Source organism: Manacus vitellinus, unplaced genomic scaffold (assembly GCF_001715985.3).
Source record: "Manacus vitellinus isolate BGI_N305 unplaced genomic scaffold, ASM171598v3 scaffold_34_pilon, whole genome shotgun sequence".
NCBI lineage: Eukaryota > Metazoa > Chordata > Aves > Passeriformes > Pipridae > Manacus > Manacus vitellinus.
Window position 1 is genome coordinate 3,105,061 of NW_021940488.1, and position 16,844 is coordinate 3,121,904.

The 16,844-nt window shown below is 40.9% G+C and overlaps 1 protein-coding gene across 1 annotated transcript in view; it reads right to left on the reverse strand.

The window, feature by feature from the left end:
* Positions 1 to 1,181: 1,181 nt before the first annotated feature.
* The window catches only part of JAM2 (junctional adhesion molecule 2), a 31,390-nt gene continuing 15,727 nt past the window's right edge, over positions 1,182 to 16,844 (reverse strand). The window contains exons 2-10 of the mRNA XM_029961433.1: positions 15,034 to 15,099; positions 11,314 to 11,427; positions 9,672 to 9,824; positions 7,727 to 7,932; positions 6,337 to 6,439; positions 4,510 to 4,617; positions 3,535 to 3,550; positions 2,603 to 2,636; positions 1,182 to 1,755 (exon numbers count right to left, since the gene is read on the reverse strand). Coding sequence (XP_029817293.1) covers positions 1,723 to 1,755; positions 2,603 to 2,636; positions 3,535 to 3,550; positions 4,510 to 4,617; positions 6,337 to 6,439; positions 7,727 to 7,932; positions 9,672 to 9,824; positions 11,314 to 11,427; positions 15,034 to 15,099 — 833 coding nt within the window. The 3' untranslated portion in view covers positions 1,182 to 1,722. The remainder of the gene's footprint in view (positions 1,756 to 2,602; positions 2,637 to 3,534; positions 3,551 to 4,509; positions 4,618 to 6,336; positions 6,440 to 7,726; positions 7,933 to 9,671; positions 9,825 to 11,313; positions 11,428 to 15,033; positions 15,100 to 16,844) is intronic.

Genomic DNA, 16,844 nt, shown 5'->3' on the forward strand with positions numbered 1-16,844 from the left:
GGTACCTCTCCAGATGAACATTGCCAGTGGGTTGGTGTGTCCTCTCTACAAATTTCTGCCACATGGGTTGTATGCATAGGACTCGGTCTGGATCTGTGGGGAACTCCGCGTTGTTCAGGTCAAAATAAATCATCTCAGCATGGCTAATTTCCTCAGGCATGGGATTCCTTTCTCTACTGCTGTCCACTTGCCTGAGCAACACAGAACATCTTCCTTGTAGGGGTACTTTTCTTTCATGCTTGACAGGAGTTGTCTCCAGAGGCCGAGGACTTGTGTCCCTCTTCCAATCACCTCAACAATGCCTGCTTCCCTAGAAAGTGATCCCAGCTGCTTGGCTTCCCTACCCTCTAACTCCAAACTGTTAGCCCAATTATCCCAGCACTGGAACAGCCAGGTGGTCCTGCACTCACTGGGACAATGGCTGAAATCTTTTTGTATATCCCACAGGTCATTCAGGGATAAGGACTGAGTGGTTGCCTCTTGGTCTTGTTGGCCTGTCACTGGAGTCTGTGAAGGCACAGTACGTGTTGCTGGATTTTAAGTAGCCACAACACGTCTGGCTGGGGTTTGAGTAGCCACAGATTGTTGCTTAACCCTAAAGACGACCTGGACCACATGCAACAATATGTTGGTTGCCAGCGAAAGGACCAGGCTGGTTTCAAGGGTGGTAAAAGGATACTGAAAGTCTTCAGATTTCTCAAACACTACTGTAATCATCCTGGAGGGGAAAGAAGGTGTTTTATCCCGCAGACTGGCTGTCCGAGGGAAAAAGGCAATAAATGTAATTGTGGATAACTTCCTCCAGATGGCTCCCGAGGGGCGGATAGGACACGCACCAGGCGAGGCTCACGGCCAGCCACTCATTCATATCACAAGCCGGTACGACAAAGAACACCACAATGACAACCTAGCCCATGCCCAGAGCAAACAAATCAACATGGTAACCAGCAACTATTAAACCAACGCAATGACCGTGTATAACAAATTTGTTTTAACACGCTCTGATCAGATCTGTCATTATCTCAACCCTTTTGAGTCACATGTTGGGTGTCAAAAAGGACTGTTGTGGGTTAAGCCCAGCCAGCAACTCAGCCCCACGCAGCCACTCGGTCACTGCCCCCCACCCCAGCCCTGGTGGGGAGGAGAACTGGGAAAAAAAAAAAGTAAAAATTGTGGGTTGAGGTAACAGCAGTTTAATAATTGAAACAAAGTAAAATTTAATTATACTAATAATACTAATGATAATCATAACAACAATAATAATTGTAATGAAAAGGAGAGAGAGGAGTAAAGCCCAAGAAAGATAAGTGATGTACAACACAGTTTCTCACCACCCACTGACTGATGCCCAGCCTGTCGCCCAGCAGCGATTGGCCCCTCCCAGCCAACTTCCCCAGTTTACAGACTGGGTATGATGATGTACAGTGTGGAATATCCCTTTGGCCAGCTCAGGTCAGGTGTCCCAGCTGTGCTCCCTCCCGGCTTCTTGAGCACCTCCTCACTGGCCAAGCATGAGACACAGAGAAGTCCTTGATTTTGTGTAAGCACTACTTAGCAACAACAAAAACATCAGTGTGTTATCAACATTATTCTCACATTAAATCCAAAACACAGCACTGTACCAGCTACTAGGAAGAAAATTATCCCAGTCGAAACCAGGAGACTTTAATATTTTTGTATAACAAGTATTCTTTTGATGTCCCTCACAGAGGCTGAAATCTTCTAAATAACAAAGGACTTGGTATGCTTGAAATCCTAAACAAAGCAAATAAGGCTATGTAAGTAATAGTTCAAATATTTTAAACAGGTGAACAGAATACATTTCAGAAGAAATTAAGGCATTGAGATTGACAAGAAGTATGTCTGAGGCACTGTTGGTTAATGTTTACTCTTTTCTGGAATAGAAAGTCTAAGGAATGCACTGCTACACAGAACAGAAGTAATATATTCATAAATGCAAGTATTAAACAGCTCTGTTGAGCATCTGATTTGTAAGTGCATTAACACAGATAAGCAGATACCACAGCTCTTCAAAACTTGCTCCTTCCCACTCAGAGCAACCAGGTAGTTGGCCTCAGTAAGTTCCCTATAGACATACTAGGTTAAGGAACAGGCTTATGCAATTTAGTATGTTCTGTTTTGATTAAGAACAGGGGTGGAGTTCAGGGAGCTTTTAAGGCTACATTAGTACTATTAATGCTACTTAATAGCCTTAAAGTATGGATTGTGAAATTAAGTTGCTCTTAGTTTAAGTTTTATTTGGAGCACCATTCTTTTTGCACCAATCTGAAAAGCTGAAGCAACCTACAAACAGTTAAAGCCTTTCAACCCCTCTAAAAGAGGGGAAAAAGGGTAATATGTTCAGTTTCCATATTTGGCCAAGCCTTTTGACACCCATTATTCTTAGAGGAATTAAGGCCCAATCTTTTTCTCACACTCACTACTGCCCTGGACTGTGTCTGAGTTAGTTTCCTTGGTTAATTGATATGTAGGAGAAGATGGCAAAGTACTGAGCAAGGTGCTGGCACTTGAAACTATGTGATAGGAAGCTGTAAATGCATCTAAAACTTTTTAAACACAGTACTGAACACAAAAGACTTGCCTTTTCACTTGTAGATTGATAGTTCGTCTTCTTTCTGTTAACAGAGCACAAAAGGAATGCAGGTTAAATAGTGACTTTTCTGGTATTTGTTTTAGCCATTTGTGAACCTTATGTATGAAAGCATTTTTCCAGATTTCCAGTGACCCTTAGGTTTTTCCTCCCCCCTTCTTAAAAAAAAGTTGCAATAACAAAACCCATTGAATGCTTTTAGATACCTGTCATTATCTCATAAACCACTGCAAATCACATTCTCTACCTTGTCTTTTCAAGTCTTTCACTTACACTTTTTATTCAGTTCATGGCCAGTATAAATCACATCATCTTTCCGTTTAGTATATTACCCCCTTTTTTTTTTTAATGCTATTACCTAGAAGTGCTAAGATAAACTTCTGAAAGCAAAAACAATAAAAAAAATACTGGAGGCCTCTTCCAATGAAGCACACAATTTTAGCCTCCTGTGGGAGCACTAAAATAGCTTGAGGAGTTCTGACTTGCTACTAAGAAATTTAAGCAAATGAAATAAATCCATATCAAAGGAGCAGACTAGGCACCATCAGAAAGTTTCCACCAGTCATATTTTTACAAAACACTTCCTGAAATAACCTGTGGACATGGACATGAAGGCAGTTCAATTTGGTTCTGATTGTCTTTTGTCTAGCTTGTAGAGGAGACACATGAACGCCTGTAAGGTGAATTAGGGCTGTAAACTATAAAAGACACATCTCTGCACACTGATCACAGCAATGTAATGATTCACTGTCTCACCAGCACGCTGGTTCTAATACGAGAACCAGCTGGTGTGTAGGATTGGGTTTATTTTGGTGTCAAGAATCATGTAAAAAAGGCCATAAAAATCATTACAGTTACTAAATCGCCAGAAATGTAAGTGAAATTTGCAGTGATTTGTGTACTACATGCATCAAGATACTTACTGGGAAGAGCTTTCCTCTGAAAAAGAAAAAAAAAAAGAAAGAATTAGCACCAGAACAGTTTCCTTCACTGATTTAAAGTCCTTTGAAATAATTATTTCTAGCTTATTCAGCTCTCCAGTTTCTAGGAGTTTCTGAACCAAATATTTCTTTTTGGTGTAATGAGTTTAAACAGGGAAAAAAAAAGATTAGGCTGCTTTTAAGGCTAAATAAAGCTCCAAGTGAATCCTAACAGCAGCTCTGTAGCCTCTGTTACTGAGACAGGTGAACTTTTCAGATCCTGACATTCGTCATCCCTTTTTGCTGTGCTCAGCTGCAGGCACCAATGTAAATGCTACAGAGGGCTGCTGGGTGTCAAGCCTTTTGCAGCAACCCCTAAAAGCAAACTTCCTCCATCACCCAGAGGAAGGGGACAGTTAATTTAGTTTCACTCTCACCAGAACTCAGCCGGTCAGACCTTGTGTACTAAAACTGGCTTGTTTTTATCTTCCCTTTCTTTGTTATTCCCTCTCAAAACTAGAGCGGAAAGGCTGCAGGAACCAGGGTTTGGCTTGTTGCTTTTCCCTAAATTGCTGTTTGGTAGCTGTAAGCAACTGCACAAATGTTTCCATGTCATTCTTGATGTATCTTTTGGAGTAGAAGTTGGCAAAATAAAAATGCACAAAAAATGCTTTAGTAATGCTCTCCAGCTTTAGTGCCATGGAGTTAGAGCCTTCATGAAAAGAAGGACATGATACAGTCAGCAGAATCATAAAATTATAGAATTAGTTTGGGTTGGAAGGGACCCTAAAGCTCATCTCATTCCAGTCCCTGCCATGGTCACTAGACCAGGTTGCTCCAGGTTGGTCTAATCTGGCCTTGAACTTTTCCATGGATGGGGCAGCCACAGCTTCTCTGGGTAACAGAGATCTTTTGTGAAACTCTGCTATGTACAGACATTTTTTTGACACAAGGAAGGAGTGATTTTATTTTACTTACTTGCAAAGTAGCCTTTTTTTTGGGCATAAAATACTCCTAGGCCACACAGTGCCATTACCAGAGCCACAAATACTACAGCAGCAATGATACCACTTACATTCAGGTCATCTGTAATTATAAAACACAAGACCAGTGTTGTAAATTGTAAACATTTCCATTGGCTGGATTTTTCCCTAATTGCTACAGGCACCTGTTTTATCCATAGGTGGTCTTTGGCCCAAGCTGGATAAACTGATTAGTAACACTCAGACATGGATAAGAAGTCTAAAAGCACTACTGTATCACAGCCACGTGAAGAGAAGTGCTTGATGCACTTCAACTGCTTAAGTTGGGTGAAAAGTAAGGAAAGAGTAAGACAGGCCACAGGATACATACTCCTCATCATACTTATCCCAAATAAGTCTTATCCAAGTCACGTGTCTCAAAGGGAAAACACTTTGAAATCTTTGTAAGTATTAAATCAAGTCTTTTCATACAGTTAATTTGCCTAAAACAACTGAAACAGCTGATGGCTCCAGTTCTGAAGAACCCTTCAAATGGGTTATTTACAATTCAATGCTTTTTTAATTTTTAAAGAGCAAGGTTTTTAAAATGGAACACAATAAAGCCAAGCTGTCTGAACAGCTTAAACTCTTCATCAGGCCATACGTACACCTAGCCATTTTTATTCTGAAGGTGGTGGCTTGGGTTAAATGATGACATGGGCCATGCCCATTTCCTGATATAATCACTAAGAGCTTCAGACAATCATCCATTTTATGAGAAACAAAAGCATCAACAAGCAGAAACATTTTCACAGGTTTTTGTGATATGTCCAATTACCTGTTTGGATCCTTACTTTAAGCATACATTAATATATGATTGCGAATTTTACTCGCAAACCTATACATTTTTGTGTACTGGTTGCCAGCAATTTAGGACTCTATGTGAGTATTTCCACAACAGAGGGATTCTATCTCAGTAGCTTGAGGAACACTTGCTCACAATCCACTAGGAGTGCATTAAAAGCCATGACACAGTAATTTTCAGCTAAGTTCTAAAAAAGCACCAGTCAATCACTTTATGAAACACTTGGATGGGATCTCCTCTGCAGTAGTTATTGGAATTTGCTACCATTTGCTTTCCTATCACATCTACAAGAGGTAGTTGTATATTTTGCAAAAACTTCCATGCATTTTGGGTAATTATAGACTCTTGACCCTTCCAGCCTTTGTTAATTCCTTATCAGCTAACCAGTGTTACACTTCACCCATGCTGTACAAGTAGAAAAGATACAGCCAGCAGGCTTTATTTATCTATTTGTTTATTTTTAAGATACACTGACTTCTTCAGTGTTCCTCTGTCAGGTATAAATGAATCACTCAGTTAACCTTCTATTACATCTATCTGTTACATTCAGATCTCACATAAATATATCCTTAAATGGAGGCTTTGCATGAAGAAAATACCCCAGTGGACTGGCACGTTATCCTGTAAGCCTTCCACAAAAGCATTTGGAAACATTAAGGCTCTCATATGGCTGCTGCTCTTCTGTGAAGTTGTGTTTAGCAACCTAAGGGTTGGCTACTGCAATAATTTTATGGTACTAAACTACCTGCTTTTCTCTGACATACAGTGAGATATGTTTGTGCTGTAAGAAAGGAAAGCTTGAAGTGGCCACAGCAACTACACATAAGGAAGTCATAGTATTGTTATTCCTCCCCCCAAATGCCATAGCCAAAATAAAAAGATTTAATTCAATCTGGTCTTAGCTTCTCACTTGCACCATGCCATTAAATAAATCCTATTGCAAGACTGTTTTCCACCCTTATTTTCTTTAACACATACCGACTTGCATTCGCTTCACTGAGCATCTCTGAGATAATCCAATCCCATTGGAGGCTTCACAGAAATACTCTCCAGTGTCATTCTTTGTAACTGTGTTAAATAGCTGTTAAGAAAGAGTTCAAAACGAGTGTTAGAATGGAAAAAAAAGATTGGCATTTCCCATGGGATAGAAATTTTGACATGTCAATGGGTGCAGGGGGGGGAGTGTTTGCTTTAAACAAATAAAACAAAAAAAAAACCCTGAAGGAAAGTGTGAAATTTCAGAATACCTGAAATATACCCGAAAAATACCTGAAATCAGAGCAGTTTGTTCATTTTATCAAAACAACCCCATTTGCTGATTCGTCAAAAACACCTGACACATACTACTTACAGTGCCTTGTCAACTGAAATTTTTTTGAAGTTTAAGCCTTATTTGGGGGGGTCCCCACCACTCCAAAAATGGCATTTTGTCTCTTCTTCCAGCAGAAAAATGCTAAACCATACTATTTATCAAATACTATTACTGTAAAAATGAAAATGAGGAAGCAAGAGGTGGACAGAGACTGACCTCACATCAATTCCAGTGCTTCCCTGTATTCTTTTTTAGACTTGTTAACTGTTTTCCCTTTATTATATGCCATACTTTGAGATTTTAGAAGTGATTAATAAGTTTGAGCAGACCAGCTGATTTCCACAGTGTGATGAAAGATCCCCAGCACCTCTGAATGCTGAGTCACAGCATTCAGAGAACAACTCTTTACTTCTGAAAAACCTCAGCTGACAATGCACCCTAAGTAGTATCAAGATTTTTTTGAAAGATCAGCTAATGGGAGAGGGATGAGGAAGAGACAGCCAGTTCTGAGGGAAAAGAACCCAACAACACAACCCACAAAACAAACTACAACTAAACAAAGAACCTACTAACCTTACTCACAGCCCCAGTTCATTCCCACCGACTTCACAGGCCCTGGATGGGAGCTCCTAAGTGTCACTGGATCGCAGAGATTCTGTGATCTGAGTGCTTGCAGTCCCCCCAAAGCTGCTATTTCAGATTTTAAGTTCTACCAAATGTAGCTCTGTTGCCATACTGAGCACTCATTCTCACCTGGCATTAGTTTTCTAACTGACAAGGTGAAATCTGTCAGGTATTTTCCCGATCCTGCTCAGTTCTCATCGCTGCAGACTCGCACTTCTCCCGGTTTGTCTGCATCACTCAATGTCTACAGCTTGGCACTGGTTTGAGGCAGAGACTGCTTTCTACATTTGTTAACACATATTTCAGCATGACATCGATCTCCAACAAAGACCTTGTGCATTTTTGGATTAAGACCCCTGTGCATCATTGCACTAAACAGTAAATTTGGTCTCCTTGATAGCTGGCTATCACAGAGCTGGTTATTACACTTACCAAAGTGCCAGACTTCTTATTCATGGTGTAAGTTATATTTGGTGTTCTAGCACTGCCTGTTCCTGTCTTTTCCAGCAAGGCAACACCATTCTTGTACCACTGGTACTCAGATGGAGGAGAGCCCTCAGTCTCCTTACAGCTCAGCTGCACCACTGTTCCCGTCATTGCGGAGCTCGGCACATCACACACCGGAGTAGTTGGAGCAACTGGACAATGGAATTGCACTTGTTACACACTTATAAGTACTGTCTGCATGACAACAGATTGACAGTTACGGTGAGGAGGTGAGCACTTGTGTATGTGCTCAGCACTGATGTACCACATCAATGAAATGAGGCACAGGAGAAGGGGTTGAAGGCAGAGTCCTGCTACTGAGAGCAGAGTAAAATTTATGAGTTGCTAAAAATGAGAGAGCCAGCCTCCCCCACCACATGCTGTGTCATTCTGCCTCCAATCTGTGCACTCTCGCCCAACCCCACAGAGTTTGTTTCATTTTTGTTTCTTGCTCACAGAACAGAGATGGGATAACTCAGGGAATCTGCAGCCCAGCAACTGCCCCCTTCCCCACCCTACTATTTAAAAACAGAAGTGAGGAAGAGGAAAAAGATTTTTTCGTATTAAAAGAAGTCAACTGGTTTTTGAAAAGTGACTGTCAGAAAGAATCATAAAGACTGGCAATCATTGCAGCCATTGTATAAATCCCAGGTTGAGGACCAAAACCAATTTGTTACTACATTTCAGTTTAAATTAAAAGCAAACGTTCCCCCGCAAAGATGTGGGAGAACTGTTTGTTCCTTCTCCCATGCAGATGAACACCTCTTTTCTGATTTGTAATACATGAACAGAAAAGGAACTTAATTTTTTATTTTTTGGTACTTGATGCTATGTAGAAGAAAACTAAGGGTGAAAATGTATGCATAGAACATTAAAAGCACATGTCACACCTTAACAAGTACTGATAGTTTTTTCTTGGCTGATTTTAAGATAAAAAGTAAAAATAAAACAAAGTGAAATACTAACTAATTCATATTAACTTTCAAAAAAGTTGTAAGCAACAACGACAGTCTTCCTCCTTTTGGGCTGGAAGAAAGAATGAATAAGTGGAGTTATCTCACTGTTGTAGCTAATCAGAGGTTCGTGAATTTATCATCCTTTACGAAGAACTTTGAGACTTTATTTATAATTTTAAAAGATCAATTTTTTTTTATGGAAAAGAATACAAAAACTACAAAAGCAAATATTTCCTTTTCTCCCTATACAGGAAAAAGAAGAAAACCATCAACCTCTACGACTCATCTGCTGGGAAAAATACCAGAAACAACATGGGAAGAATGTGCTCAGTATTCACATTTCCCTCCTTTACCCAACTGGGGAAGAAAACAAACAAAACTCCACAAAGAGCAACCCCCCCCCAGCAGCCAACACTATCTCTCCTGTAAATAAAGTCCACAAAATGCCAGCTCACTGGTTGTCATTGCACAGACACTGCAGCAGTTTCTCCTTCCAAAACCAGGAGGAGACTGTAGCATATTGGAATGAACTTGTGCTTATGAATATTTAATAAGTGTTGACAGATGCTGACTTTCCAGTGCCAAACACCATGATTGCCTTATCCAGGTTCTCAGCCACTCAGCGGCCTCAGCCTTAGTAGAAATAGAAGTTTCACCACTGTGTAGATCAGCATACTTGCTAAGTTTTGAGAACTGAAACTCACTTTTATATCAACAAAACCTTAATTATGTTCCTTTCTAATGTAAGTGTGACTTTTGCAAAGCTGTTTTGTGAGGTATGCTGTAGAACGTGCATGTGCACATGTATTTATAATCCCAGCCCAAAGAAGACCCAAAACCCAGCAGCCACATGCCACGTGGACAACACTACCTTCAACACCCCAACACACAGTCATTCAGTTTGTTTACAGAAGCCCAAGTAATAAAGTTTGTACCCAACACTGTGAGGGTAATTATAGCCTCTTGCAGGCGTGGATGCCCTTCACTCTTGTCACTGATTTCGCAGCGGTAGGTCCCGGAATCCCTTCTAGTCACATTCCTAATTCGGATTCCTGGGTTCAGCATCTCTGCTCGGCCTCGAAGATCACCTTTAAGGGAGAATAGAGAGGTTTCTGCTCTTTGCTTATAGAATCTTAGAATCACAGAATGGTTTGGGTTGGAAGGGACCTTAAAGACCACCCAGTTCCAACGCCCTGCTGTGGGCAGGGACACCTACCACTAGACCAGGTTTCTCAGAGCTCCATCCAACCTGGTCTTGAACACTTCCAGGCATGGAGCATTCACAGCTTCTCTGGGCAACTGTGCCAGTTTAATGACCCTCACAGTAAGGATCTTCCTCTGTATATCTAACCTAAATTTCCACTCTGTCAGTTTGAAAGCAAATGTCTACAGCTCATTTGCTTATTCTGAAATCGCATACAATTCATTGATACTTTATGTGATATCGTACACAAAACCATTGCTCGTTTGTTCAGTGTTAGTTATCTATCACCAACATATAATGTTTAATCCCCTTCCCAAGACAGTAAGAACCTTCCACAATTTGTCCATTTAGCCCAAACACCTCCCTCGCCCCAGTTAAAAAAACCTACGTCTCCTGAACGTTCTCCAGTTGGAAGATTGAATGCTTTTTTCTGCAGATATTTCAAGAAAATATTTATAGCAGTAGTCAGGACGCAAAAAAGAAATCCCCTTCCACTAGAGAAATGGCAATCACTAACTTAATTACCTTACAGAAAGAATTGTGAGTGAAACCACAGCAAAGGATTTGACATTTTAACTTGGCAAGAAAAATTTGACGGATATAGCAAAGATATTGCCATCAGATTTCTTACAATGAGTTTGGGTTCTTTTAATTCTACAGCTTGTTATGAAATTAAAGTTACATTCACACACCGAACCACAAGTTCCAGTGTTTCTCTAAATCAAATATATGCAGAAAAAAAAAAGTTAATCAACAAGGTCAGCACATCTGCAAGCTCTACAAAGTAACAAAATTGCTGTGCTTTGATTTTACTTCTCAACCTTCGTTTATTGTGTACAAGGTAACAAGAGACCCATATTTTCTCCAACACACAAAGCTGAAGTAAATCCTTTTCAGAACATACAAACAGAAATTCTACTTTTGAAGAGAATACAAATAATTTAAAATATACAGCTGAGTTTATATTTTATGTATATAAAAATTCCTGCATTATTCATTTCCAAGCCTCCAGCTCTACAAGAAGCTTCAGAAATCTCTTTTTAGGATAGGAGTGCAGAGCCTGCAGTAGTTTTGGGGAGTTCATATCTGCATAATTTCACTGTTGGAAAATGCCAAGGATCTGCAGTGCCATTTTTCTTAGTCTTGAGTTTTATGATATTTAAATTCATTAAAAAGGTAACAACTCCCAGTTTTATAAAGAAATGTCTTTTTCCCCTGGGAAAGAAATCTTTACCTTGAAAGGACAGCTGTTCCATATAGACAGTCAAGAGCCTTCTCCTTCAGTCATTTTCCTAGTGTTATTCCCCAAGAGACAGCCAATATCTATGCTAGAGAATGACATGTTAAGCATCAGTCTGTTTGTAGTACTGTACCTGTAAATTCACCATTGTAGTAGACAAATGAGACTCCTTGAGGCTGAATTTTCTTCCATTCTATTCTTAAGCTCATCCCTTTTGAAGATTTGTGTTTGCAACTAAGAATCGCCTCTAGAGGGAAAAAAAAAAAAGAGAGAACACAAATGGGAAAGTTAGAGACTTTACTTGTTTGGTACACATTCAAGCTCCATGAAATTAATATTCCCCCTTCAAAAGAAACTGAGCAGTAAGCAAGGGCCAGATCTACTTCTCAAAGTAATGCCTCTCCACATTTAAACAAACACAGTGGGAAAACAGAAACCAGTAATTTTCCCATACTTCAGTGGCTTTTGGATCAAACTTCAGATACTGGGGACTAGATATTCCCATCTTGGATGGGCAGAGATTCTGTATTACTATCCTTATTTTAGTTACTTTAGTTAACTTTCTTCAGTTAGCAGACCACTGTTAAAAAAGGACTTTTACCCTGTTATTAACAATATTTTTTAAATTACCATTCTGAATTCAGTATTAACTGTTTAAATATGTAACTTAATGTAGACAGAAAACATTCACTAATATGGTTAAACATTCTTCTAAGTATCTTATGTCTATGTATTTAGTCACAATTCCACTTTGGTTATTGTGAGGGTATATGGAAGGTGAGAGCGTGCTTCATTAAGGTTCCCCATCAAGAACGTTTTCACTTCAAAAGTGGTCATAAGTAAAGGGGCAGCAACAAACAAAACCACAGAGACACAAACAGAGATACAAACAGAGAGAATGACAACGACCATCAGTGTCCAAACAGTCTTAAACCCCAGTCTTAAAGTGCTGGGATGTAGTGTGGGCAAATGGAGCAACTGGAGCAAGTGAGGGTCTCTGCATCAGTAACTGGAAGGGCCACAGATACTGGGAGTGTGTGAATCTCCAAGCCCACAGTGCAAGGTTGTCTTTTTACATGAAAGGTGGCTTGAATAAATTTAGGTCCATCAGCTGGGGTCACACTGGGGCAATGTGGGCACCCCTGGACTTGCAGTGCTGGCTTCTGGAAGTGGGGGTGTGCAGAGTATGCAGTGTTTGTACTTTCCCAAAGCTGGTGTGCCCGGAGGTGTGTGTGTAATTCACCAGCAAACCTCCAGCTGGGTGAGCTGCTGAGCAGGGCAGGGGTAGGGGATGGGCAGAGGGGCTGTGCTGGGACTCAGAGGATCCAAGAACACGCATGTGTTTGTGAATCTGGAACACTGTGTGAGGGTTTTTGCCAGGGAATTCAATCTCCACCAGGCAGAGAAGAGGAAGGAGGCTCTGCTGTCTGTGCCTGATGCACTGCGTGAGCCTGGGCAGCAGTGAGTGCTGCTGAGGGCAGTGCCTTGTCCATGGGGGTCAGTGTAGCTGTGGCAGTGTCACCAGTGCACACACAGCCACCCCTGGGACACACACACAGCCTTGCCACCGGCTGAACAGGCAAACGGGAAAGCAGCAGCTGTGCCCATCAGCCTGGGACAAAGACCCCCAGGTCTCCAGGCTGAGCTCCAGTGGCTGAGCTCGAGGAACCCCCAGGCCCCTGGAGTTTCTGGCAGCAGAGGCTGCTCATAACATCCCATGGGAATTACCTCTAAGTTTTCTTGAGTTCTCGTGAAAAGAAGATTCATACAATTGTTCACCTTTCTGTCTGACCACTCAAGTTTCCCTGACTCCTGTATAATAGGCAACACCAGTCAAATTTCACAGAGAGGCTGAGACTTCAAGAGTTACTGATTATTGGATTATTGCTAAAGTTGCCATAACTGGGTAGGAAAACAAAACAAAACTAAACACCAAAATTAGTGCTCCTAATGAAGAACAGGAAATCCTGTGAGCCCAACTGTCCTCCCAGCAGGGCATTCCAGTAGTTCCATTCTCCATGTAAAAGCATACTGAAATATACATATATATATATACACACATATATATATATATATACACACAGACATATATATATACACACATATATATGTATGTATATATATATATATCCCCAGTAAATAATTCTAAAGTCAAGGTATTAATAAGAATTATTTGGAAACAACATCAGAGGAAAGAATTCAGCTATACATCTGACTGGCTCCAAATCTATTAATAAAGTAAAATCTAGTATCTTCCAGAAACTTCTGTAGAAGAAACAAACATAACATAGATCTTCCCACCTTTAGGCCACTCATCTTCCAATACAGGCCAGAGTATCAAGGATCAAAAGCCTTTATAGTTTTGGCAATGCCTGTCAAGCTTTCATGAGACAAACATGCACTGCTCAAACATAGTCAACCTGCATTAACCATCATCCTCTCCAGTCTCAGCAAATGAGGCTGGAGGGCAATTAAGAGCTACTGACAGCTCACCCTCTCACCCTTCAGAGTCTGATTTCCTAGGTCTGCTCTGCAAAGAAACAAAAAGCCAGACTGGTAGCCTTGGTGATAACTCACAGGGGAAAAAATGTCCAGACTTGAAAGAAAAATTGAGGCAGGAGGGCATTCCTTGCCAGAAACATGTTACACACGCACCGGCCGCTTCGAAAAACATACTGTGCACTCAGGAAGCCCAAGGTTCCTGACTTCAGGTTGAGTGGATGGGTGGAGACTTCCTGAATCTTAAGATTTGCTAAAGTTTCCTTTCCATTTTGTTTTTGTATCCTTCTTACAAAGAAAAACCATCATTCAAGCTCAGCTTGCTTTTGCTGCTGACCTTGTGACAGTTGGCCGGTTTCATGAGCTGGTCTCTATTAGCTGACACAGAGACAGCTCAGCTGAAGTGTTCTCAGCAGAACAAGTCACCTCTGTCTCGAATGAGCTGCCCCTTTCTTACATGTCACATGTTTTTGTTTCAGAAAAAAATAGCGGTGATGCCCATTCACTAATCTTATTCAGAGAAAAGGAATGGGTAGAAGAAAGGAAGCATGCACAGAACAAAGACAACATAATAAAACCCTCCTTAGTTATAGTTCCCCTCTCCCACTTTCCCCCACAGTAACGGAGTCAGTGAGAGGTATTTTCCACAGTAGGCCTACTTAACTTGCATTAAGGTAGACCCACAGGATGCTGTGCATCACTACTGGCACTGTCAAGCCTGGAAAAACCTTCTGGGATCTTCGAGAGGTCTGGACAATGTTTAATTTGGATTTACATCTGGTCTGGAGGCTATAATTTGATTATTGAATTATAGAATATCTCAAGCTGAAAGGGACTCTAAGGATCATTGAACGTAACTCCCTGCTCCTCACAGGACTACCTAAAACTAAACTGTAGTCGTGAGTTTTGTCCAGATGCTTCTTGAACTCTAATAGGCTTGGTGCTATTAAAAAAAGCCATTAAATTATAGTTACTTATAATTAGCTAAATTATAGCTGTTCTCTCTAGTCTCTTACTTCTCTTGTTATATTTAATGCTTTTCCTTTTCAGCAGCTCCCATCATTTTGGGTGGAAGGAGACCAGGCCGAAGTTACAGAGTGGACTACCTGGACTGACAAGTCATAGAACCACAGGACAGGTGAGGTGTAAAAGGACTCTGGGGAGCACCAAGTCCAACCCCACACTGACAGAAAATGGGGACAAGAACACGATAACACAAAGTCAATGGAGAGAGTAGGAGTAGGACTCCTCAGGAAAGAGGAAGACAACCTTAACAGCTGCATAGCTTCCGTATACATAGTTTTCATGTATTGTGTATACATTAAAAGTTATCACAGCAATGCCCATACTGTACCCTTAAACTCCTCTGCTTTTACGTTTTCGTTATCTGTTAAAATGGAAATTCCGGACACTTCAGGATCTGCCAGGGGAAAGAAAAAAGACAAATCAGCAATAGACACTTGTAATTTCTTATGTGCTTCAGCAGCTACAGGCAATATTTTTGAGACCTCCTTGCTCTGGATAGGTTAGACATTGTCTACTAGGGAGACCACAGGACTAAGAGCTAGACCAGGGCTGGCCTTGACCAATTCATCTTTTCCTCTCCATGCTCTTGAACCTGCAAAAAATAGTAGTATTTCTTTTTTACAACAGCATGATAATATTTACATGTGAGAAGTTCTCTATAAACAGTAGACGTTGTTTTATACCGGGGTAATGTCTCGGTCTGTTTCTAACTGGGGACACTTCTATTAATCCGTAAGTGTATTTTCCATTGTGTTCCTACTACAAGGCAGGCGTGTTTGCTGAAGAATACCACATACAGCTTCTACGGGGTAAAAAAAATACGTGCAGTAATTGGCAACTACCTCAAAATCTTGTCGAAATGGGAAGGAAAACATTAGACAACAATTCTATAGTTTTAAATCAAAGAGAGAATAAAAACGCCATATGTTCTTGGATATCTCATATATTTGGAATACTGAAATTCCAGAGAGAACAAGTGAAATAACCACTAGTCCTACACCGAGCTATCTTTTATCCCACTGGATCTAACTATGTATCCTCTCTTAAGAGCTGCTCTCCTCCCAGGAAAGGATTCCACTGTGTTCCCTCACAATTCAGAAGTGTTCCTGCAAGGCCTAAGTTACAGTTACTACAATTACTTCACAGCAGGCTACCAAGTGCTTAACAGCAGCTAAGTACAGTTCTTTACAGAGGTGTACTTCCCCCCCTCCCCCCCCATAAACCATCTCAAGTTCCCCTGGGTTTTAGGGCTAGTTTTGAAGACAGCATAGATGCTCCTAATGCAGTCCCTTTCCTCCATCTGCATCAGTCAACTGAACAATTGCTACAGAGGGTATGAACAAGAACTGAGCCCCTCTCCCCATCAACAGTGTTTAGAAACATGGCTTGTTTAAAAGCATAATCTTTTGACTGACAGGTAAATAGCAAGATTAAACTAGTTTCTTTCTCGTGCACACAGACCTCCTTAAGGCATCCATCCCTAAAGAATTAATTTCCCTTTCCTGATGGGGGAAGAGTTGCACACAACCTAACAGATGGATATCCATTCTTGATCTGAAGACACAAACAAATTAAGAATCTTTTGCTTCTTATGGTTTTCTTTTGACAGTTGATTGCTCCTGTTGAAGTGGATGCCTCACTCCTCCCTTGAGTGAGTCCATTTGGGCTTTCAGCTGTGGGTCCTCACAGCTCAGAGTTAACATGCTCTTCTCTTTGTTTGAAGGTATCATCATAGAATCTTAGAATCGTTTGGATTGGAAGGGATCTTTAAAGGTCATCTAGTCCAAGTCTCCTGCAATGTACTCCTTGATCACATTGCTCAGAGCCCCATCCAGCCTGGCCTTCAATGTCCCCAGAGATAGGGCACCTACCACCACTCTGGGTAACCTGTGTTAGTGTTTCACAACCCTCATTATAAAAGCTTTCTTCCTTATAACAAGTCTGAACCTACCTTCTTCTAGTTTAAAACATTACCTCTTGTCTTAACACACAACAGCCCCTATCAGAAGGTTTGTCCTCATCTTTCTTACAAATCCCCTTCACTTTCACAGGATGAACAACCCCAACTCTCTCAGACTATTTTCACGGGAGAAGTGCTCCAGTCTTGGGATCATTTTTGTGGCCCTCCTCTGGACTCAC